At 42.3% G+C, this 25,179-nt stretch overlaps 1 protein-coding gene across 1 annotated transcript in view; it reads left to right on the top strand.

Annotated features, from left to right (window-relative positions):
- LOC146822668 (neurexin-4-like) overlaps positions 1–25,179 on the top strand; it is a 143,846-nt gene that overhangs the window by 17,355 nt on the left and 101,312 nt on the right. Inside the window, exon 2 of the mRNA XM_085606580.1 lies at positions 24,482–24,667. Coding sequence (XP_085462706.1) covers positions 24,571–24,667 — 97 coding nt within the window. The 5' untranslated portion in view covers positions 24,482–24,570. The remainder of the gene's footprint in view (positions 1–24,481; positions 24,668–25,179) is intronic.

The following is a 25,179-nucleotide window of genomic DNA, read 5'->3' as shown; positions in this document are numbered from 1 at the left end:
CAGCGCAGGTGCAGGACAGTGGCAGGAGCAAAATTACTTTACTAACTCCACTCAGGGCTTACCTCAGGTCATGTGCTGGACACTGGTTGGGGAATGAAATTACTACTGTAACCCTGCCAGGTTCTTACCTCTGGGAAGGTGCCTTCACTGACTGGGGGCAAAATTACCATTCTAACTCCACAGGGGGCTTACCTCAGGGAAGGTGCTGGCCACTGACTAGGGGCAAAAATATTATTTTAACTCCACTGGGTACTTTATTCAGGGAAGATGCTGGTCAATGGCTAGTGAACAAAATTCAGATTTAAAAGACAAATAATTCATACATTTTTTTAGGTCATAAAAACGGATAGAACTACAAGAAAAGCCACATCAGTGCGTGTTTGCAAGACATTTTGGAAAAAAAACTACTCCAGTTCCAACAATTAAATCAGCTTTTTTTAGGTAAAGTACATGAATGCATTAAGAAAGAGCAAATGAAACACATAAGTAATGAAAAATTCTTTAAAAAAACAATTCTCAAAATCTTACTGTCTACCTATAACCAGATCACAATCCAAAGGCAATCTCTGGGAACTGACAACCCACTTTCAAAGCAGAATGCCCAAGATACAACTCTTTACAACCAAAAGCGACAACCATCCAAATATCAGGTACAAAATCTTGTCAATTCATTTTCCCTAACCATACTAACAGCATTTTTTTAAGGATAAAATCCAAGAAGAACAATAAACGTTTTAATACAACAGGGCATTTAATCTCACTTCTCTCTCCACAAAGTGCTGTAAATAACAAAACATTTTTTACTCTTTACAGGCAAAAATTGAGAGGTGTAAAATAAAACATTACAGTAAAAATACATTGAAGCACTCTTTTATGTTTCTTTTTTCTAGCAGAACCTACAATAATGGATGCAGCTCAGCGAGCAAGTTATATCCAGTCATGGTGGGGTAATAGGCTTCTAAAATATGGTGGCTACATTTACTGTAAGGAAAGATAGACTGAGTGCAGAATTCATTGGAGGCGTGTAGAATATTTCTTATCCCATTGCAAAGATAGAGCGGTTACTCTGGGTGACACTGTGGAAAGGACCACAGAGCATAACCACTCTACCTCTGCAATGGAAATAGAAGTAAGAGGAAACCTGCAACAGATACGATTATTAGCAGACACCTCCAATGAACCCTGTGGCTGAGTATTGCGGGACGTTGCACGAAACATCCCAATGTACGTTGCAAGTAATATGCCTGCAATCCACAATTCGAGAAGACTGATTCAGAGAACAAAACAGGTGAGTAATCCACAAAGATTAACACCACAAACCTACTCAAATATTAACATCCTCCCTGAATTCACTATTACTTTTACTAATGAACCTTTCCTTCTGCACGACAATGAAAACCCACTCAAATGTATACTAATCTCCACAATTCATAAATTGGTAGTATTAGAAAATACAGAAGTTTGGATGATGGATAGTACTTTCAAGTCAACACGCCATCCATTCACCCAAATATACACTATTCACTGCAATATTAAGCAATCCTCAACTTACACTGATGTTTTTTATCAGTTCTAAAATCCAAAATTGTCAACAAAAGTCCTAGGAAAATAATTGGCTTTGAAATATAGATGATAAATGCAATTCTTAAACTGCACCCTGATACCTAAATTCAAGGATGTTTTTTCACTTTTCTCAGGCCTATTGGTGAACAATTAAAAAAATATTCTTAGTTTCAAGTCAAGTCAAAGTTTGCTTTATTCGGTTAAAATTTTAAAACCATCAAAGCACAGAACAATAATTCATGGTACAGGTAAATGCAGTGAAAAAATAAATTTAACACAAAAATAAATACTATACATTTTGGCACTAAATACAATAAAAGTATGTCGTTCAGTTAATTCAACCATATTACAAATCTCTAAAATCATTTCTCCATCAACATTCCAACTTCAACGGTTTATTAAAAACAAAACTCATTAAGAAATGAGGGGAATTACTAAGTGGGCTACACCCTATTTCTACACCTAATGGCACCTACGATGAAGCTAGCAACCCCAAAACAGATCAGAGGAGACTCCAGCATTTGTAAATAGGCCAACGCAGGCCTCACTTGCTCAAATTGGCGCTTCTTAAAAATCGGGAGAATATATTTTTTACGCTGAGAAGAGTAAAATTTACAAAAAAATACCATGTGCAACGTATTTTGTTCAGAAGTGTTGTCACAAGGACAAGGCCCCAAAGTTCCCTCTTTGAAAAAGCCTTTGGGGTAGGCCAAGAGCCAGGGAAGCATGCCATATTTAAACCTTATTAGCAAAAACAGATGGAATGGTTTGTTAATATAGGTTAGGTAAGGCTGGATCTCACAACCTAAACTTAACATGATGAATCTCCTAACCGCCGGCTTCCCCAATTCGTCTCCTTCCCTTAGCAGCATCGCTCTATTTAAAAATTGGGTCTTAAAGGCCTTAATTTTCATTTTACTCAGCGCACAAGGACTGTCAAACAATGCAAGACAGCCAAGTGACTCCAGGTTGTTTTTAATATAACAGATCCATGGGATAGACATAGCTTTATCTAAAGACAAACAGTCTTTAATAATTTGTTGGTTTAGGTTCGGTGGCTGCTGCGCCCAAACTCTAAGCCAACCTACTAACGGGGCCACAGATATTTGATCAGTGAGGTATCCCAACCCCAAATCCTCGTGAATATTAAAAGTTGGAGCAGATGGAGGAAGAGACAACAATTTCCGAAGGAAAATATTTTCTACTGTTTGGATGTCCGGTGCGGCCTTATAACCCCATACCTCACTACCATAAAGGGCCATGGGAATACACTTAGCTCTATAAATCTTCATAAGAGCAGGAAGCGGTTTGCACCCCAGACGTTTTGCAAAATCCAACAGCGCTCCTGTTGCTCTGGCAAGGTTATTCTTTTTCTGGGCACGTTGCATGACCCAAGATCTTCTATCGTCAAATAAAATCCCTAGGTAAGGGAAGGTCTGCACTTTTGTTAACTCCTGCCCATTACAGAAAAATTTAACACTTTTCGCCCTCCCTGTGCCTATTGACATGGAATGTGATTTTTTGAAATTTATTAATAAGTCTAAAGAGACCATAAAATCATAAAATCCATTTAAAAGAGCTTGTAAACCTCTCGCGGTTCTTGCCAACAAAACAGTGTCATCAGCATATAGTAATGTGGGGATCATTTTTGAGCCGGCTTTGGGAATATCTGTACTGACCGAGGTTAGAACCATACCCAAATTATTAATGTAGAGCGAGAAAAGCAGGGGGGCAAGAATGCACCCCTGTCTTACCCCGCGCTTTACTTGCCAAGCTTCTGACAAGCTCCCATCTTCAGTATAGCGGACAACTGCGGTGGTGTCCTCGGGAATGACAGCCAAAAAAGAAATCAATACTGGGTCAAGCCCCAACACGGCTAGTAAGGCCCATAATTTTTGCCGATTTACAAGGTCGAAAGCAGTGGATAGATCCATAAAAGCTAAATGAAGGTCCCCCTGCTTAGCGACCGTGTATTTCCCAATGATGAGGTGTAAATTAAGGCATTGACCTACAGTGCCCTTTCCTTGCCTAAACCCGTATTGTAGGTCAGAGATTATGGATTTCTCCTCCAACCAAACTGTTAAACGGGCAAGGACAACTTTGCCCATTACTTTCATGGCAGAATCCAAGAGAGAAATTGGCCGGTAACAAGCCGGATCTTCTCTTGAGCCTTTTTTAAATAATGGAACAATAACAGCTTTGCCCCGGGACTTAGGAGCACCGGCCTCGGATGCAGCATTAAAAACACTGGTTAAAAGTTTTGCCCAAAACCTTGGATCAGCCCTATAAAGATCTGCGGGAACTCCATCTGGTCCTGGCGCTTTACCTTTTGCCATTGACTCAATGGACTCCAGGACTTCTTCCTCTTTAAAAAGGATTCTTGAGGCTAATATACTATCTGCATAGTTTACTGGGTTAGGTTCTTGAATCTCCGAGTAAAGACCACTAAAATGAGCCACCCATCTGTCAGGCGGGATGAGACACTCTTTGTTAGTTATCTCCAGTTCATCAAAAAGAGGACTATTAATCACCTTCCAGAACTGGCTACTATTTTTCTGAACACTAGCATCTGACAAATCATCCCATGCCTTGTTTCTTAGCTGAATTTTCCTGCCCTTTATTGCTTTTTTATAACATCTTCTTGCCTCTGCAATCTTACTAGGGTTTTTATCAGATTCTTTCAGTGCCGACAAGAGAGCAGAGTGAGCGCTAGAACAAGCATGGTCAAACCAGTTTTTAAACTTCTTAGGTCTTGGTCTCCCATGGCTGGTAAGATTCCCCACAACTTGTTTGGTTATCCTTTCGAAGGCACCCAAAATTTCCCTCGATTGCGCCACTGCCGAAAGACAAAGACTAAAATCATCTTTATTACTTACATATAGATTTTCAAGGAAGTCAACAGGGGTGATAACATCCCATCTCAGTCGTCTTCCCTGACTGATAGACTCTAAATTTGTGTTGGAAATCAAAGGCAAGGATACATCTTTCGTCAAGGCCTTGACTTTGATTTCCACGATGAGAGGATTATGATCACTTAAGACATTATCCATAACACAGAAAGTACCCAGTAAGTTCATCAGAAGGCAAGATACGAAGATATAATCAATCGTACTGCAATGCCCTTGACCTGTAAACGTAGGGACAGGAACCAACAGGTCTTGAACAGGCATGTGTAAGTGATAAGCCGATACCATACTCTCTAGATATATACCACTCTTAGAGTGTTCAAAGTGGATGTCCTCATGCGGGCAAAAATCAAGATTACTATTTCCAAAACAATTAAGATGACATACATGAATATTAAAATCGCCAAAAAGTAAAAGCAAATAAGGTTTAACATTCATTGCATCATACTCGTCCAGGAAAGTGAACAGTGCCTTGAGATGCTCTAACTCATCAGCTCTGGTAAATGAATTATAAAAATTAACCACCAATAGTGATGGCAAGTTAACACCTTCCATTTTCACCGCTAGAATGTGAGGGGAATTGGTCACTAACAGCTACATGCTATATAATAACTTTAGGCTGAATAATAGCAAAAGACCCCCCGTGGTCTCCCCATAACAGAAGGCACGGCATATTTGATAAAAGACTGATACCCATCCAAATAGTAAGGGTCTGTAGCCTCCCAGGTTTCTTGCAAGGCAATTATGTGATAAGTGGAAAGAAAAGCCCTCCAGTTATGGTCGTCTCTTTTGGAGCGCAGACCAGCAATATTCCATGATAAAACAGTAATTACATCTATTGCTGGAGTGCCACCTACACACCCTCGCTCTTGTGTTATACTATCTTCCAGGTTAAGTGAGAGAGATTGTGAATCAACTTCTACTCCATAATTAGGCAACTCAACACTCAAATTATCAGAATTAATAGTAGGAGCTACTCTGCTCCCCACTACCGTAGCCTCCTCATGGTGCCTCTGCAAGGCTCTTATGTCATGTTCTGCCTGTAGAGGTAAAGTTTTGTCTGTAGAATCACTGAAGTTGATAATATTATCCACAGCAGATACCCTGGGAGATAGAGACCCAAGGAAATTAGAAACGACTGCTCTAGGTACATCATTATGAGTGTAAGCTCTATCAACCCTGAGTCAGTCATTAACATCTAAAGTACTATGGGCTTCATATCTATTACTTAATAGCAATGATTTACTTACAGGGACGTGCTGAAAAGTAAGCTCTCTCATTCTGGCTGGTCCCAAAAAATGAGGTGGGTAGAAAAAGCCCAATGGAAGAACATTAACATTGTCCTGTTGGATTCTAATAGACCCAGCTTGTCTCAAAATGTGGTGTACTATATCGGGGGAACTAAAATTCACAACTACGCAATCACCCTTCAGTGTCTTATTGGTCTTCCCCACCCATGGAACCCTTCTCACCATTTTAAAACAATCAAAGAGGTGAGTCCCCAAAACTGTCTTATCCGCCAAATAATGAAGTGCTTTATTTTTTAAGGAAGACCAATGCTCTTCCTTGCCATCACAAATTTTCGGGACATTGGCCAGAATAACTGTGTATGGGCAGGCCTCTGGAGGCAAATTTAAAGAGCGATCCTTGCGTGTAAACTCCCCCTGAGAAGGTAATCTTTCAGTGTGTCCCCTCAACCCGGGGCCAACAGCACAGTTTGATCCCCGAGCAGGTGGTAAGGGATTTGTGGGGCCAACAACAGGAATCGTCATAGACTCAATCAATTCAGACACTCTAGATGTAACAGCACTTAGGGGGTGAAGATCAGATGGGTTAGGCCTTGACACCGGCGCCCTCTGACCCGCTATATGACGTTCAATGAGAATGAGTCTATCGTCAATCTTACTAAGTCTGTCCATGACTGGCGATATAATCGCTCTCAATCGTTCGTCCATCAGCTTAATCAAATTAGTCGACATGTCCCCCGTAATAGCTACATCCCCTTGAGCCATATGCTCAGTAAGGCCATTGCCTTTGTCAGGAGTAGCCTGAATCACTAAACTACCTTCCTGTTGAACCAACCCTTGAACAGGATCTTTATTCCTAGGTTGTTTAGCCTGTTGGCGGCTTCCTTTAGGGGCTTGGTTAGCTTTTCTCTTACCCTTAGATGCTTTAGCAGGGGCAACCAAAGGGATCTTTAACTGCCTATTGCGTAAGGCTGGGGGGGAAAGAGAGGGACTAGAGACGTTCATCAAAAGTGGGACACTAGCAAGACTGGACTCTAATACATAACTAGAAGGAATAGAATGGGAAGCCTGTGTAGAAACAAAATCCACAGTACTATCGACAGGTTGTAACAGAGAGTTAAGGTTAGTAAAAGGCTCCAGTGACAACCTTCATTCCACCAATTCAATTTCTTTGGACACAGCATTTTCAGCTTTTTTTAAATAAGCGTCTAGTGTCCCTGACCCCCCCGCTATTGAACCCTTATTGTGAAATTTCGCCATTACGTATGCCAAACAGAGACCTCAATACGTTTATAACAACTACTGCCTAACCAAGAAAGTCCTTGACAGTACAGACCTTGAGATCCAGTCGAGTGTTGGGACACACAGTCTCGATGTGCGTCTAGCACACGTTAGAGGGTTGGCCCAGCCCAGCCTTGTACAGCCCCGGACGGCCACAGACGGCCCGCCCTTTGCCCGGGCTTAGCCCGGCGCCGCCCGCGCGCGTCCCGCGACGCGGAGGGAGCCTCTGTGTTTTCAGCGCCTCCGGGCGCGATGATGGTCCTCAGGTGTGGAAAAAAGTCGCAGGGCAGGCTGGGAGCTGTAGTCTCCCCCTGCGCTGACCGCACGATGGAAGGTGGCGGCAGCTAGGGGAGACACACAGCGTGCAGGAAACAGCAAGACTGGAGACACGGGCAAAGCCAGCAAGCCCCCAGCACAAACGAGCCCCAGCGCTAGCAAAGACAACCAGGAATGCGAGACCCGCTCCACCGAGGGAGCCTCTGTGTTTTCAGCGCCTCCGGGCGCGATGATGGTCCTCAGGTGTGGAAAAAAGTCGCAGGGCAGGCTGGGAGCTGTAGTCTCCCCCTGCGCTGACCGCACGATGGAAGGTGGCGGCAGCTAGGGGAGACACACAGTGTGCAGGAAACAGCAAGACTGGAGACACGGGCAAAGCCAGCAAGCCCCCAGCACAAACGAGCCCCAGCGCTAGCAAAGACAACCAGGAATGCGAGACCCGCTCCACCGAGGGAGCCTCTGTGTTTTCAGCGCCTCCGGGCGCGATGATGGTCCTCAGGTGTGGAAAAAAGTCGCAGGGCAGGCTGGGAGCTGTAGTCTCCCCCTGCGCTGACCGCACGATGGAAGGTGGCGGCAGCTAGGGGAGACACACAGCGTGCAGGAAACAGCAAGACTGGAGACACGGGCAAAGCCAGCAAGCCCCCAGCACAAACGAGCCCCAGCGCTAGCAAAGACAACCAGGAATGCGAGACCCGCACTTTCTTAGTTGAAAATTACAAGTCAAACAGTAAACTGAAATACAAGTTAAAATAACAAACTGCTTTGTACCTCCTGAGTGTATGGATGACTACTACACTTCAATTATACAGTCAGATTATCTTGCACAAAACAAAAATGGCCCCATTCTAAATAATTTCGAAGACACTTGGATTGGCCATCTAAGCAGGTTGGGCCACAGAAGGAAACCAAGGGTACCCTTTACTTGTGGAACTGCTACTCGACCTCATTAAAGGGAGGTGCAAAAACAAACAATGCCATAGAAGCCAGGCATAACTTCCAAATCCTATCTGTAGATGTCTTCTTTCTTTGAGTAATGCTGATTTTTTAATAATCCTGTCTCCATGGGCCTCCTGTAGGTAGCTAAATACCGGTCTGTAACGGCCGAAATTCGGTAAATATCCCGTTACCGACCGGTATTTAGGCATTTGAGATGTAGGAGTCCAAAAAGAAGGATTCGGTAAACATGAATCGGTAAATACCGATTCATCTTTACCGAATTCTAAATTACCGATTCGAAATTACCGAATTCATATTTACCGATTCGGTAAATATGAAATGGTAAAATGACACAAGAGATGTAGGTAAAGTGGAAATTACCGAATTCCATGAAATTCGGTATTTAAGAGTCGGTAATTAACACTGAGTGAAAGCAGGTGGTAATCAGCCACAGTGCATAAATGCAATCCCAAAATGCAACAGCGTGAACACCATGGCCTCTCTGTATGTGATTGCAAGGCGCCTACGTCTACAGGCAGCAGGTCTGAGGATTTGGAGACGGGAGGAACGTATTTACAGACAGCGCATCACACTCTTTCAACTGACTGAGGCTGAGATACATGAAAGGTACAGGCTACACCCCCAAACCATCATGGACCTGATAAGGGACCTGCACCCACTCCTGGACCATCCAACAACAAGGGCGCATGCCATACCACCACATGTGCAGGTGCTCTGTAGCCTACATCTACTTGCATCTGGCAGTTACCAGGGGGTGATAGCTGCGGTAGGCGGGGTATCCCAGAGTTGCCTGTCCCGTTTCTTCAGGAAGTTCCTGAATGCCATGATGCAGAGAATGCAACACTACATCAGCTTCCCAAACACACAGGCTGAACTGCAGAAAACAAAGACCGACTTCTACCAGAGGGCATAGTTGCCACATGTCATAGGCTGTACTGATGGCACACACATTCCAATCTGCCCACCAGCAGCCACTGAGCACATCTACAGGAACAGAAAGTCCACCCACTCCATAAATGTGCAGGTAATCTGCGATGCTGCCAACATAATCACCGATATCGTAGATAAGTTCCCTGGGAGCACCCACGACTCATTCATCTTCCAGAACAGTGGGATCTACAAACGACTGGTTGTCGGCGACTTTGGAGAAGGTTACCTGCTAGGTAAATAACTGTGACACTCCCTACTACTAATCGCAAATGAATGTGTATTGAGGCATGTGACTAATGTTACTCTCTTACTCACCTAGGCGACAGTGCATATGCCGTGCGGTCATTCATCCTCACTCCCTACCTACACCCATCAACCCTGAGTGAGAGACGATATAATGTGGCACACAAATCAACACGCAACGCACGTTTGGACTATTGAAAAGCAGGTTCCGCTGCCTCCACAAAAGTGGAGGCGCACGCCAGTACACACCCATCATCTGCTGCAAGATCATTGCCACTTGTGCAATGCTGCACAACCTTGCCACGAAGAGAGGTACAGAGGTGGAAATAACTGATTTTGAGGACAATGATGATGAGTCTGCACAGCCAGAGGCCAACGCAGCAGGAGTGGCAACAGCAACAGATGGGAGAGAGAGACGGGCAGAGATCACATGCAACTATTTCTAAGTAAGTAAGGGGACACAGCCAGTAGTTGGATGCCATGACGTAATTTAATCATGCGGCACTACGCCACAACACAAAGGAAAAACTGTCCTATAAATTTTGTGCAATCAATAGTTGTAAGTCAAGGGTTACTTCACCCAATTGTCTCCTGCAATTGTGTGCAGCATCAGTGTCTGCGCCCACGCACTACAGTGCGGGAGGCCAGTGATTGGCTGTCCTCACTGGCTGTGGGACCAGTGGCAGCCCCATGCCGTCTGCTGCTCCTCCGTGTGTCTGGGACAGGGGGGGTAATGCTGCTCCTACTGGTGGTTTATTCGCTGTCCCCAGCATCCACAGCACCAGTTGTGGCAGACTGGCTTGTTAGCAGCACCTCAAGTGCACTGGTGACCCTCACCATCCCCCTTGACACGTCATTGCTGCAGTGCGCAAGCCCCTCCTGCATTGCCACGAAGCTCCTGCAGAGCAGCGAAGTGGCAGTTGCCAGCCGGTTCACTGCCCTTGTGTGATGGTCTATTTTTTGGCGTTCCCTGCGCCGTGCTGCTCTGTCCTCATCAATCTTTGTGCACAGCAGCATGACGGACTGGGACATGTCCCGCATGCCCGCAGCCATCTCCCTCATGCCCTCAGCCTTTGCGCTTATGCCCCTATCAATGTTCCCCATTTTGTCGTTAAGGCCCTTCATTTGGCCCTGTACTGAAAAGATTGCCTTGCCTTGTAGGCACTGTATCTTGACCATGGTGGCCTCCAGCCCTGAGAAAACTCCATGGCTCTCACCCTGTGGAGGTGGACTTTGCACCCGAGCCCTGCGGCGATGTCTGGCACCTGTGTGTGCTCCCTCAGAGGCGGAGGGCACACTGGCATGGCTGCCATCCAGTGGGACAGTGGATGTTTCCGCCCCCCTCGAGTCTTCAGATGAGGACTCCGAGACATTTAACCTGGAAGCAGCACGCCTCCTCGACCTGTGCAATGCAGGTGGTGTTGATGCTGGTGACTCCAGCAGGAGTGGCGATGTTGGCTGGGGTGGCGATGCTGGCTGTGGTGGTGAGGCTGGCTGTGGTGGTGAGGCTGGCTGTGGTGGTGAGGCTGGCTGTGGTGCTGATCTCTGCCCAGAACTTGTGGTGCCCTTCTCGGAGCTGTCCTTCCGGGGTGCCCTCTCTCCCTTCTCATGTGCAGTCCTGCGCAAAGTATCGTCTGTGGACAGGAATGCAACATCAGCTCAGTGTACCTGAAGCCCTGCATTGCTAGCATCACAATACATTTCTAAAACACTCTCTCATTGTCCTCTGCCTGCTTTTCGCTAATGTGTGTAACATGCCTTGTTGTTCTGTGCTATTCTTCTCATGTTCGGGGTTTCAGAGACTACATCTCCCATAATGCATTGCTAGTATGCACTAACACCTGTACTGGAGTGGGATTCTCATTGCCCAATTGGGGAGTTGGGATAGGGGTAGGGGGGGCCACATTGCTGTGCATGCGTCTTAATTTGTTTGGTGGCGGCTCTGGCAGAGCTGTCTGCATCCCCAATCTCCACGACACTCTCGGGCTCAATTGTTGACTCCACGAGCTCCTCAAGCTCTGTCAGGGCAGGTGCCCTGTTCCTTCCCCCTCCTGTCCGGCTGGCCTCTTTCTTGAGTTCCCCCATCTTCCTCTTCGTGACGATACGGATGTCGTACCACCGCTTCTTCAGCACGTCTATGTCCCGGGGGGTCACTCCTATTGCATTCACCTGCGCCTGGATTCCCAGCCAGATTTTCCTTTTCTCGGACTCAGCCACTTGGAGGGACTGCTTTCCGAACAGCTTCTGGTGCTGCTTTACCACCTCCTCCACAAGTACCTGCAGTTCCTTTGGGCTGAATTTTCTCCTCCTTTCCCCTCCATCTCTCTCTGTCTCCTGGCTGGACATTGTGTCAGTTTGTTGTTCACAATCAGGCACTGGCTCTGTTGCTCTGCTCTGCACTACCAGCCTCTCCAGAGTCTGATGATTTTGTGCACCAAAAGTAAGGAAAAGAAGTAAATATTATCTTTTTCTCAAAGTCTTTTGTTCAGTTTGTACGGTGGTGTCGCTCACCAGGGTTGTTTTAGGATTCTGTGATTCTTATGTAATTCAACACCTATTGGGTTGCCGCTACCTTCCACAAATGTCGTCCGAGTCCGACTTGATGGTTGAACAACCATCGAGTCGGACGACATTTGAACAAAAGACTTTGAGAAAAAGATAATATTAACTTCTTTTCCTTACTTTTCTGAAGGTATAGCTTCACCAAGGAGACAGTAAAGTTCATCTTCGAAGTATCTTGGCTACATGAGATCATTATCTATACAAGAAATTTCTAACACAAATATTTTTAGACATCAAGGATCATACTAGTTGTAGACCAACCCTGATACAACATCTGCCCCCTTGGAAATTGTAGGGCGATGAGAACCTGATAACTCTTGATGTTCCACCTATTGTAAGCACCCCCCCTTTTTTTGTACAGAAAATGTTGTTCTTCATTGGTCCTGAGGAAGGTGATTATAATAACCTGTTCACCGAAACGTACGTAGACCAGCCGCTTCATAATTGGACAACAAATCCTATAAGGATCAACCCAAACAGAATAAAGGAAGAAACAAACTGATGTTACACCTATTACAGTAGACTTTGGGAAACTATTCAAAAATTATAAAAATTACATTGTAGTTGATCCATCCAGTTGTGTATTTCTATGTTATACAACTAAGTTTTTTCCTTTATTTCCTTTTTTGCGTAGTATGATTGTTGGGATGCAAGAATAGTATGCGAGGTGAGAATGTAAATATCTATGGTGTCTTTCTTGGGGGAGTCTTATTTGCTCAATAATTGTGATCTGAGACTAATGTTTTTTATGTTCACATCATTAATTGTATGTACATGAATGTTTCAAGACCAATTGTAAATCATAAGAGAAAACACAGAAATGAAATATTAATATATTTTTGATAAAAACCTTTTGATAAATAATAAAAAAATCAAAGATGACAAAAAGAAAAAATTGTTTGTAGACATTGAATTTATCATTTATGGGGAATTATTGATGCACTGATATTTAGATTGTTGTGAGTACTTACCAGAAAAAAGAGTGATAGGTCGGTTAAGAGGCAGAAACCTTGCAGATTTGTCCTAAAGGTGTGTGTTACATCTTTTTACATTTTTGTAATTTAAAAATATTATGAAATATTAATACTAAATAATAATACTCTGGTATTAAAATCAATACCCGAGTATTAAGACACTTCCTAACCCAATTTCCCTAGTGTGACAGTCCTATCAATTATTTAATTAATTTAATGTATATTTAAACTACGCACATTATAATCTTTAATCAAATAATGCTCAGGAATTCGTTTTAATGCCTGAGTATTAATACACTATCCCATCTGGTACCCCTATATCCCTTGCATCCTGTCCATTAAGGATAGTGTGACAGTCCCGCAACTAATTTAAATTATTAATTTTATATTTTAATATCATACATTTTAATCATTAAACATGAATACTCAGGCATTAAAATTAATACCGGAGTATTAATATACTTCCCTACCTAATACCCCTATAATTCTTGCATCCTGTCTCTAAAGGTTTTTAAAAAATAACATATAATACATTAGAACCATTAATAATAATGTATTAAATACTAATTAACAAATAAATTAATCATATACCTAAATACCTATAAACTTACCCAATGATGCTTGGTAAAGGCATGATTGGTAAGTGTATAAGACAATTATTCGTGGTAATAGCATGCGTGGAAATGTCATGCGGGGTAAAGGTATATCCATGGTAGTGGAATGCATGATAAAGATTGGTGCATGGTAATGACTGCGTGGTAAATGTAAATGTATGGTATAAACAAAAATCTGATTGGCCGCACTCTGCTAGTCCTACCAGCGTGTTACCCCAAAGAATTGTGGTCCATGAAGTAGCGTCGGCGGGTACGCCTATGCCAAAAGTTTAAAATGAAAATAAGTGTCGCGTTAGCCATCCCTGGACACGTGTTTCGAGGTAGTTGCCTCTCGTCAGCAGGGAGTAGGTATGTGTGTAGGGTTGCTGCGTAGGCTGCCAAAAAATATTCTCAGGTAAAGTACCACTCAAGGCGCGCAGATGCGTAGCCATGGGCTCGTCAGCCCCACCGGCTCAAGGGAGCCTGAATATAAACAAAAATCCGATTGGCCGCACTCTGCTAGTCCTACCAGCGTGTTACCCCAAAGAATTGTGGTCCATGAAGTAGCGTCGGCGGGTACGCCTATGCCAAAAGTTTAAAATGAAAATGAGTGTCGCGTTAGCCATCCCTGGACACGTGTTTCGAGGTAGTTGCCTCTCGTCAGCAGGGAGTAGGTATGTAAATGTATGGTATGTTTATGGTGGTTCCCCTGCCACACAAAGCTAGTAAAGTGCCACTATCAACCCGCAGTTTGAGATACACAGGACCAGCTGCAGCTGTCTGAACTCCAGAGCCCACAATCCTTTTGTCTACTGGATGGCAGGGGTCACCACACAGAGCTACTAAAGTGGAATGTTCCCGGGCACCACCAGGTCTGACACTGCAACAAGAGTGGGCCCGTCTGCACCTGTCAACAGCCATTCGAGACTGGACTGGGCCACACATCTTTAACCTCCAAAGAACATTAAGAAAGGGTATAGGCAAATGGAAGTCAGCAGCCATGGAAAGTGCTGCCCCGCTGAAGGTTTCCAAAAGTAAGTCATCGATTATGTCCTCCCTTACTTCTGCAGTGGGAGTGCTTAGTGACAGAATAGTGACTGTTGAATTGGAATTCCTACCCCGGCTCTATATCAAGTACAACAAAGGGATTTTTTGGTTTGACCTGCACCTGCTCTCCTTTGGATAGGCTGCCTATCGTATCTGAGGAAGGGGGTCCTGTTATAGGGGGTAACTCCATGTCAGTCAGGGCTAATGGTGATCATGACCAACGTCTAACACAGGATGACTTACTTGACTCTGAGCCGCCTGCTAGAAAAAGGAGGAAAAAAAGAGGCTCCTCTGAGGAAAATTGCTACTAATCCCATCTTGGATCTGACCAGGCCTCCTCAGGATGGTCGAAAAGGGGGTGACTCAGCAGTGTTACAACACTTGATTAGTATCCTATTGTGACGGGGCGGGTGATATTCCCGAGTCACAAGAGTCATCTTGGAACTGGTGGTCAACAGTCTCTCCTTTACCCCATTGTATCCCCTTACAGCAGCCGGATGCTGCCTACCAAAAGGACGAGTGGTTCTCGTATTCCCCGCAAGACTGGGCTCCGGAAAAAGAAGCAGGACGCGGTTCCTTTAACGCTACTTTCCAGCAGGACGAAACCCCTCCCCTGAGTGACGTCAAGTTTGTGGGGCATTCAAAGATAGGAGAATCCCGGAAGAAGACGGACGGCGTTTCCCTTGAGGAGAGAGGAGAACCAGAGTGGAGAAGAAAGGCGAAAACTGAGACCCGGAGGGAAGAAACGGACGACGCGTACGGAGGGAGAAGTACCGGAGAAACAACCAACGAGCCAGGAGGCCACCGACTCCTCGAGCCGTCCTGCCACGTTCCCAGGGGAGGAGCGTGGCTTGAACAAGTACGGGGCAGAGTAGAGGGTTGGGTGGGAAGAAGGAGCCACACGTCCGTGTGAGAGCACTATCCCACACCAGCGTGATTCTCTCTTGTAAATATTGTATAGTCTTCTACCCTCCCCTTTTCACCGAGCACTTGAGCACGTTATCTTACGGAGCTTGTATAAACACCAGAGCACTCGGTTTCCCTCACTCCCGGCCCCTTCAAATTCAGCAGAGGGCGACCGTCCTAATCCTTGGTTTTCTCTCTTTATATTTTTTTCTCTCCCGTGTGGTTTGTTGGTCCTGGGTCCTGGACCCCGTCGATAACCTGAGGACACGACAAGCTTAAGTCCAGACGATTGAATACGAACTGGTTCACTCTGGAATCCCCAAGACGCGGCAAAACGGACTCTACTTCATTTGCTAGCAACAGACTGACAAGTCGTCAAAAGAAAGTGTTGTCAAAAATAAAGCCCTCCTTACAATACTCTAGCCTGTCACTGCTACCCCGCCACACCTATATGGTAAAATTGTACTATTGATTTAGAACATATTTCCTAATGTTCCAAGAGAGAGTCCGGTGTTGAATAAGCGATTGTTGAGCTACCCACTTTGTCCAAGACCATCACTGTTTTCATGGGGGATCTTAAGGGGATGAGAGTTGTTGAGGGTTCAGATTTGGCAGGGAGCAGTATATCTCGAAGGGCAATTTCACATGTAAGCAAATAACGGCTTGGTCCTCAACTGAGGAATAGATGTTTAACCACCACTGGAAGCTAGCTCAACCTATGCTCCAAGTCGCTGTGTTAGGGAGTTCATCTTCACATATTGCACCCCTGTTACCAACCCAATTGAGATTGCAATGCCCTAGCAGTGAGAATCATTGTAATAGTTCATCACACCATTGTTCTGGCAATGCCATGAATTGGCATCTAGAGGCGACCCCCTACTTTATTTTTCTAGGGAATATTCCCCCACTGAATGAAGGGACAAAAGAAGACTTTTCCTCAAACAAGGCAATTTATTGGTGCGACAGTCACATTGAGGGATGGGGGTTGAACATCATATTGCTCTACACATCATTATGGTCAGCCAAGTAAGGTGGATTGGTCAGGGTTCCAAGCATTTAAAGGGGGATTGTGTAATAAATACATTTTGATCCTCCTGGGGTGACTGGTCACTTGTTATCTCAGTTGTCTAGTGTACATGTTTCCATTAGTTCTATCAGGGCAATGGGTTTCCTTTTATATAAACCTCCTTCATTAACTCGCCTCCATCTTCCTTATGCCCCATTATGCACACAGAGTAATACCCCATGTGTGAACCCTGAGGCTCTGGAGAGTAAAGATAGACATAACACCTTGGAGGAAATTTTATGTCCCATAAGCTTTTAGAAGTACTGGTAACTTTACGGCTAAATCATTCTTGAAACTTACAAATATGGATATTCTATGTTGGAATATAGCCAGCCTGTCTGATAAGTCATCAGAAAAGTTATGGCTTAATCTCTAATTTTGGTTTGATTTGTTTCCAAGAAACTTGGACCACAAACAATTTCTTCTCCATGGATGGGTATTGTTCTTTTTATGTTCCGACAACTCCATTGACTTCTGGTAAGGCCAAAGGTTGCACATTGATTCCGGCGTTTCTTGCAATTGGGGGCGATGGTTGGAGATCCCCACTGGCTCTCCAAAATCACAGGAGGTGTTGTTCTCCTCTCCTGAGTCCCTTAAACTGATGGTAATCAATCAACCTTGAACATCTATGTGACCTATGGTTATTCATGGAGAAGTAGAGGGAGCGGTGATCCTCATTCATTTATTGTGTCCTAATGGCCAATCTTAACATACCTTTATGTGGATGTGTTATTGAAGGGCTCAAGCAAAGTCTTCTTCTGAGGGTTTTCTACACATGCAGCATATAGAGCAATGGGACTTTCTAGATGTTCTGTTAAATGATTTTTACATTTACTCTCATTTGATAAGATTTTTTCTAATCCCCAGTATCCTATATCACCAACTTTCATTGATTGTGGTTGTTCGTCGGTCATTGATTTCATTTTTCTTTACCCTGGGATGGCTTAGAGCAATCTGGAACTCTTCTGGATGAGAGTGTGGTCATTAGATAACAACTGATTGGGGCCAACAATTGAAGTGGTTTAAGGTGGCATCACAAGCCTTTCCACACAAAAAGATCTGCTGCAGTCCATGCAATGCAGGAAAGGGGGTGCATGCACACAGGGGGGCGCACCATGTATCCCCAGGCCCAGAGGCAACAGGCCCTCACCACCAGCATTTTCATGGCATGAGCACCGCCATGAGAGTACTGGTGGTGAGAATACTCATAACATGCATAGCTGCACCATTAAGTATACTGTGGCCACAGATCGCCGTGCCACTGCCAGGGATTGCGGATCCCTAGTAGTTGTAGCAGTCCCATGCAATCCGACCGCCAGTGTCGTAATACAGTGGTTGGACTGCCATTGCAGTGGTAGCTGCAACGCCACCGCTGCATCACTGTGGGTTTGGCAGTCCACGGACCTCCAAACTCATTATTAGGCCCTAAGTCTCATGCAGAATTGAAGAACACAAAGACAAAGTGGGTACAGGTATAGGAAAGATGAAAAGGATTAACAAGGCATACCCAATATTCTTTAAAGTAGGCAACATGTTTACTGTTCGCCGCTGGCCTTGGGTGCTAGGCAGGTGTATGTGTTAAAATCACAAATTAATAAAATAAAGATGACCGATAAAGTAGGCAACAAGCCGGACTCGCCTCGATAAAAAAACACAAAAAACATCAAGGAAAAGGTCATGTAGGCTGAGATTTCAAGAGCAAGATATCTGTACGGATCTCCCTATTGATATGGTGGGCAAAATATTAAACAAACTTGCCGGGCCTTTCTCCTTTATAACAAACAAGGAGACCCTGAAAGAGAGGAATAAAGAAATAGGGTGGAGTCCTCTAAAAGTATTCACATGAGAAGTTGAAGTGGTCAACTACCAGAGGGCAACTAATGTGGAACTTATAATAGAGATTAAATGCATAAAAGATCAATCTGCAGTAAGGTGTCTTGGGGGATGAATAGAAGAAAGACTCATGGAAAAACACAATTTCAAGTATATTGGGTACAATTTCTCCAGTGGAAGCATGACAGATCATCAAAAGGGTAACCTGTCTAGAATTTGAATTTATTTTTGTAGTTGAGGAGGGAATGAGTTACATGAATTGTACTAAAATACTGAATTTAAAAAAACTGACATAGGCTTAGTAATCTTATCTATGGATCCTAATGGAAATTCACTATGCAATATATACATTTTGAAATTCTAATCTATGACAGTAGTTAATGAGATCATGAAACCAGCTGATAAGATAAAGAGGTTTGCAGTCAATGAAGTCAGAGAACTGTGTTTGGCCCACCGTAGATGTAAGAATTGGAAGTAATGGAGATTCGATTTCTCAATGCCGGAAATTCACAGCAGCATTGGTGCTGATGAAGGTTCTCCTCTTTTCACAGTGGGAATTGGACCCCGGGAAAATTTTTTATTTACGTTCCTGCGCAGAACCCAATTGATACAGGGTAGCATGGATTTTTCCTGCCTTACTTCTCTGCTTAGGCTATCAGCGCCTATTACTGGTTTGAGTGGAATCACTTTCCCAATTTTTCTATAGAACATCGAGAATTAATTGGTCACCCCTTTACCTCTTGGCCTGATGAGGACTTAAATACATCAAAGGCAGAAATGCGTCAACCATTTCCCTGCTTGGAGAAGTAAATCCACGGATGAAAACTCAAAATTAACCATAATTTGATTGGGAATTATGTTAAGAAATATTTTTTTGAATACTGTGTATCCCTGATATAATTCTTTGGTTGGATTTAAAGTCTTTTTAAAGGACTACAAGGACCACCAATGTCAATTTTGTTGTAAAAAGATGCGGTCGGAAGAAACCCAGATTGACCATAATTTTGCTTGAAATTGCCGAAAATGAATGTTTGTATATCTTCGTGATGCTGATAACTGTTTGTTATATTTAATTGGAAGAAAAATGCAAAGGAAAATAAAATAGTGGCAAAAATTGGGTTTGAAAATATATGGTCTTATCATAATATAATATTGAATCAATGTTGCCATAATGTATTTAGTTGGCACCCAACCATATTTATTGTGTTTGAGATCTTGTCAGAATGTCAGTTCAGTTTCAACAGGAAACACGCCACTACTGATAGGTGGTTATTCCTGAAGCTAATAGTAGAAAAGTCCTTTGTATTAAAAAAGATTCCCTTATATATTGCCTTCATTAGTTTGTCAACTACATTTTCACCTAATTGATAGGGAACCTCTTTGGCCTAGGATGTAGGCTTGGGGTACAGCAATATTATTGCTTTCCCCAAAAATACAAACCCCAAATGGACTGTGCCAAGGTTATATCCTGGGTCCACTTTTGTTCTTAATCTACAGTGCAGATGCACTAAAACGTTTAGTTCAAACACATTGTATTCCACCTAAGATGCGCCTTCAGTTCAAAGGATGTTTTAAGCTGATTATACCATCTTGTTGGACGTTACCTTAAATTAATTGCAATGTGCTCCAAATGTATTCAGTTTATACTATAAACAAATTATTTTGAAATTTAACAGGAATAAAAGCAAAGAAATGAATTTTACAAGGAAGCAAAGGCATCACAATTTGCATGAAATACGTACAGCAATTTAGGAGTAACATCTTGCAGTAATTTAACTACCATGTTGAAACAATTACTGGACATGCTAAGTTAGTGGCAGGGACCTTGGGCAAATTAGACATGAGTATGTGTCATAAATCAAAGAGTTGCAGGAGGTGTATGAACAAAAATTTGTGAGCTTACTATTATATGGATGCGATTAATGTAGCTAAAAAACAAACATAATATACGTTTTGTAGAAATGTCAATTTGAAAGTGCTGTTCGAGATCATTTTAGGAGATAAGACCAGTATAATGTACAAATACTTCTCCAAAAAAGTAATGTTCTGGCGATCAATTAGCCAGTGCAGCAAAGACAGAGCCCTCTAAGTTGTTAAACAATATATTGATAAACAGAGAAATGTGCCTGGTTGGATAAACCACAAAGTATTTTTCCAAGTTTGAAGTTGAACATTGAAGATATGTGAGAGAAGAAAAATAATCCATGATGAAAGAGAAGATTAAAAATAGTGACTAATAGCCTGATTTACAAAGATAAACCTGCACTTTTGTAGTAAGTTTACTCTTTGCGATATTCACAAATTACAATTTAATAGTAACTTCACAACTTAGAAGACTCAGTCGGGCATAGGACTCCACATATAAAAAAGATAGGACAGACCTCTTAATTTGTGCAGAGGTTTTTTGCCTCAGCTGCAGTCTCAACAGTCATAAAGTTACTAATAAATCTTAATTTGTGAATAACGAAAAAGAGAAAACGTTTTACAAAAGTGAACGTTTACCTTTGTGAATCAGGGGCTAAGCTAGCAAGCCATGAAAACAATCAAGAGGTATTTATAAGAAACAGAAGACATAGGAACATAGTGAATGCCACTCATGTGAGGTTGGCTCAACCAGAACTTACTCAAGTTCAATCAAGTTTAATGTGGAGGTGGATGCTAAATCTAAGACTTTGTCAATTAAAAATTCTGGCAATAAAGAGGATTGACAATAGTCAAACATAGATTTTAATTGCTCACTGTGTAACCAAGTGGTAGTGTGCAAAGCCCTCTGCCACTGTCAAATAAATATGTTGCTATTTTTTTTTAAAAACTGAAATTTCACAGAGACCAAGAACTAATGACCTACAGAAAGATGTGTGTGGACATGCAACTATGTTTAAACTGGGTAATTCTTTTATGGTGTTTGAAAAACTGGTGAAAATAGTGGCTATTTAGAAGAGTGACTTGTATTTGTATAAATAGTATGTGATTTTCTAATATTTGAATTAGCTATATTGGCAGAAAACAAACATGAACCATCTCTTTCTACGAAATTTAAAGAAAGGTGGCCAAATGTTTGAAGTAAACAGTAGACGTTTTCTAAGAAATTATCAAAAATCCATTTGTTTTACAGTTGGTTCTGAGATACCATTCAGTTCCTATTCAAATATCTCAGGGTCTGTTAAGAATTCACCCCAGATAAATATGACAGTCTATTTCCCACACAACAATATACTGAAAATAATGGGATCAAACAATGTATTTTAAAAAGTATTGTATTTCAAATAACGTGTGGATTTTACAGGAGGTTTGTGTAATCTGGGAATGTCATTTGTCATGCTTTCCTATTATACTACGCTCATCCTTTCACTTTCATATCACCCCCCTCCCCCCCACTTCCAATAAATTATCACAATTTATATTATGGCTAAGTTCTTCATTTATGTGATAGGATTGGATTTTTTTAAAAAAGTTGCATTAATTTTACAATCTCGAACTTTAAACAGCAGAGCAATCCCACAGGTCTACTAGATTCAGAGAACAAATTTTTCATTAAGGGTTCAGGAAACAATCCAGTTAAAAAAACATATCGCTATCACCTTGGTTGGACTGATCACATAAACCCTTGGTTCAATCTTGAGACAAATGATGGCCATATCAAAGATATATGGCAATGGAGCTTGTAAACGTTTAATAGGCAGATTGCTGCAATGACACACTATTTACTGTTCTGAATGAGTCCAATCTCTCTTCAGGGAATTGTAATGGTTTTCTTCCTCCAGGAAAAGCACAATTAATTGGGCTGAATTTTCAAACACAGTGTTCATAAGAAATTGTCCAAAAGCCATGTTCTAGAGGCAGTTCTGAGGGATCACTTATGAAATATTCAAATATGTGAGTATTTGCTGAGTGTGACTCTGTCCAGGAAAATACTAGCAGCCACCTCCCTGTCTGTGAATGAATTGAATATAATTGTGTGAAAAGTAAACGTTACATCACACTTTTACGAAGAAATTAGCTAAAAGGTTACAGGCTTTACAGGAACCTAATGTGAGCATAGATTGCAATATGACATGGTTCCTTATCATTTTAATTTACGCAAAATGTATACAATGCCTACCTTTTTATCAACTACCCAGTTCTTTCCCTTTTCCAACAAAGACCTCAAAGGTGACTACTTACATTTGGCAGAGAATTTACTTAGACTGGGCAAGGTGGTAAGAATGCACAATCCTCACAATCTCAGATTTTAGAGATCAGAATGGTACCTCAGATTAACCCATTCTACATGTTCAGTGAACAGATCTGTCACTTAGGTTATACAGATCATACAGGTTCCAAAAGCAGACATATACCTTTGGTCACTCAAATCACCCAGAGCTAGGCCTCCCATTATATAACATACACTCATAGTAAAGCCATAAAACCGATCATTGGGTATGAAGAAGTTCCTTCACAGTAGCAATAACCACCACTGCCAAAGGAAATGTCAAATACCGCAAAGAAAATGGTTCAATAACATCTGCAGTAAGTGTCACTCAAATCAATATGAATTTCAATAAAAAGATTAGCATGGAAAATTTTGAAAATGTACTAACGTTCTGCCAAAATCTCTAGTAATGCTTGGTTGTTACATAAATGTTGTTCTAAATAAAATTGTTCAATTGTACGAAATGCACTCTTGATGACCACTAATGTTAGTTTATCATTTTCTGAAATAATCCACAAAGATACCCTCAAATATCAACTCGCTCTTTTCTGTGAATTCATAAATTTCTCATCCATACCATATTTCTATGTTTAGCAGATACACTCATTTAATCTCCAAATATCAGGATGCCATATTCTGAAACGACATTTATACCACCTTGCCATTCCAATGCACTAATTTTTTTCCAAATATCCGCATATCCATTTTCAGGAAATACTTACATTCACCCTGGCAAACTCCACTTCTTCCTTTCCTCAGACGAGTTTTTATTTGATGCTGCAACGAGTAAGAAACAGTCAATGTGTGTGGGAGGTATGGACAGTCGGGCAGTTTAGTATTGACGATCCACAGCTTTATAGTCCTAAGAATAGCCTCACATGCTCTGGTGCTGCCTTATAAGCTAAGGGATTGTCAAATAATTCCTTGGAAATTCTATCATGTACCAAACATAGCTTCATATTATCATGTACAGTCTCATATGGCTATGTACATTCATGTGTTTAAGCTCGATATGCTCAGGTACAGCCTTCCATCGCAGCATGCCACCAAATTATACAAAGTATCACTTCCTAGCCCGATGCACAGCCTCAAAAGTCAATATGTAGCCTCATGTGTCTATATACAACTTCAAAAACACAATCTCAACCCTCAGAAATCCAACTACAGTGCCACAAGGCTATGTAGCCCCTCTCAGGCCCTGGTCTAGCCACACATGGTACTGTACTACTATCATATACCAGGAAATGCTAAACATTTCCACATACAACCCCATATGCTCCATTATAATCTCATATGCCCTGGACGGAAAAATATATGACCAGAACCATCCTCACACATGCACATTCACATCTCCAGGAGCAGCCTTGCATCCCTAGTTCACCCATATTTACCACCCAGGCAGAATTGATGACTATATGCTTTAGAAGCCACTGATTACTATGTAATCAGGCCTCTGATGGTCCACCTTCTACTGATAATTGCAGCAAAGGAAATGGAAATATCATGGAGGAGAACAAAGAAGTATTACAATGAATAGAGCTAGACTTCAGTTGCCTTGATTTGAACAGAGACCCCCCATCATAACGGAATCATTCTTTTTGTCTACTTCTGCTGTTTTTATGGACAAAGAGTTTTCCGCTGTCATAAACCACCCTTGCTCTCATGTACTCACTATGAATAAACACAGCTTTTCTGTGTTCCAAAACAAAATTCTCCTCTTTCATTGTGAGACAAAATTTAAATAGATGCCTTTGCAGGTGGCCTGACAGAATAAATAACCCATTGACAATGTAGAGCATATGCACATCTGACGTGCCTGTTTCATTCTACGCATGGACTGAAGATAAGTGCTCAACTCTCTCAGAAAAAAAGAACCTTGTTTTTGTTTGTTTTATTCCATGAAAACAGGTACATGTGTTTTTGGCCTTCGTACATGCAACTGTGATGCTAATGACGCTGTCTGGAGAAAGGACGAAGGTTTCCTAACTGATAAATCCATGCTACCCATCCAAGCAATAAGCTTTGGGGCCACACAAGATGTTCCAGTGGAGATGGCTTTTCATAGTATAGGCAAGCTTCGCTGTTGGGGAAATGGTACGTATTTAGATTGCTCCATTGCCATGTTTTGCTTTGACGGCTTTTGCATTTTCTCCTTTACTCCATAAAGATATGACCTGATTGTGGATACAGCAGAAACTCAAAGAAGAAAAATAAAACACTTTAATGGAATAAAGACTCTCTTTTTATTAAGAAAACGATTCTGGGAGTCTGTACATCTTGTTGTCTAACTATTGCTGTTACCAGTCTGGTTATTATTAATTGTATAATTATTTAGGTGTGGGCGCATTCATGATTTAGCAACATTTTGAAGGAGTTCTTCCTGTTTTTGGAGACTAAGATGGCTGGTCCCCGAGACTTGAGCACTGCCATGTTCTAAATAACGAATATAATAAGTGTTGTGTGTGGAGCACTGTTCCCTTGATTTTTATTCGTGAATCGCAAGATCCAGAAGTGTCTGAATTTATGGGTCCCAGTACTTATACCCAAATATGGGGTCAAAGACCCAGTACTTATACCCAAAAGTGCATTTGATGTAGGGGGTGACT

Source organism: Triturus cristatus, chromosome 5_2 (assembly GCF_964204655.1).
Source record: "Triturus cristatus chromosome 5_2, aTriCri1.1, whole genome shotgun sequence".
Classification (NCBI taxonomy): Eukaryota; Metazoa; Chordata; class Amphibia; order Caudata; family Salamandridae; genus Triturus; species Triturus cristatus.
Note: the sequence above shows the minus strand (reverse complement) of the source record. Positions and strands in the feature narration are given on the sequence as shown.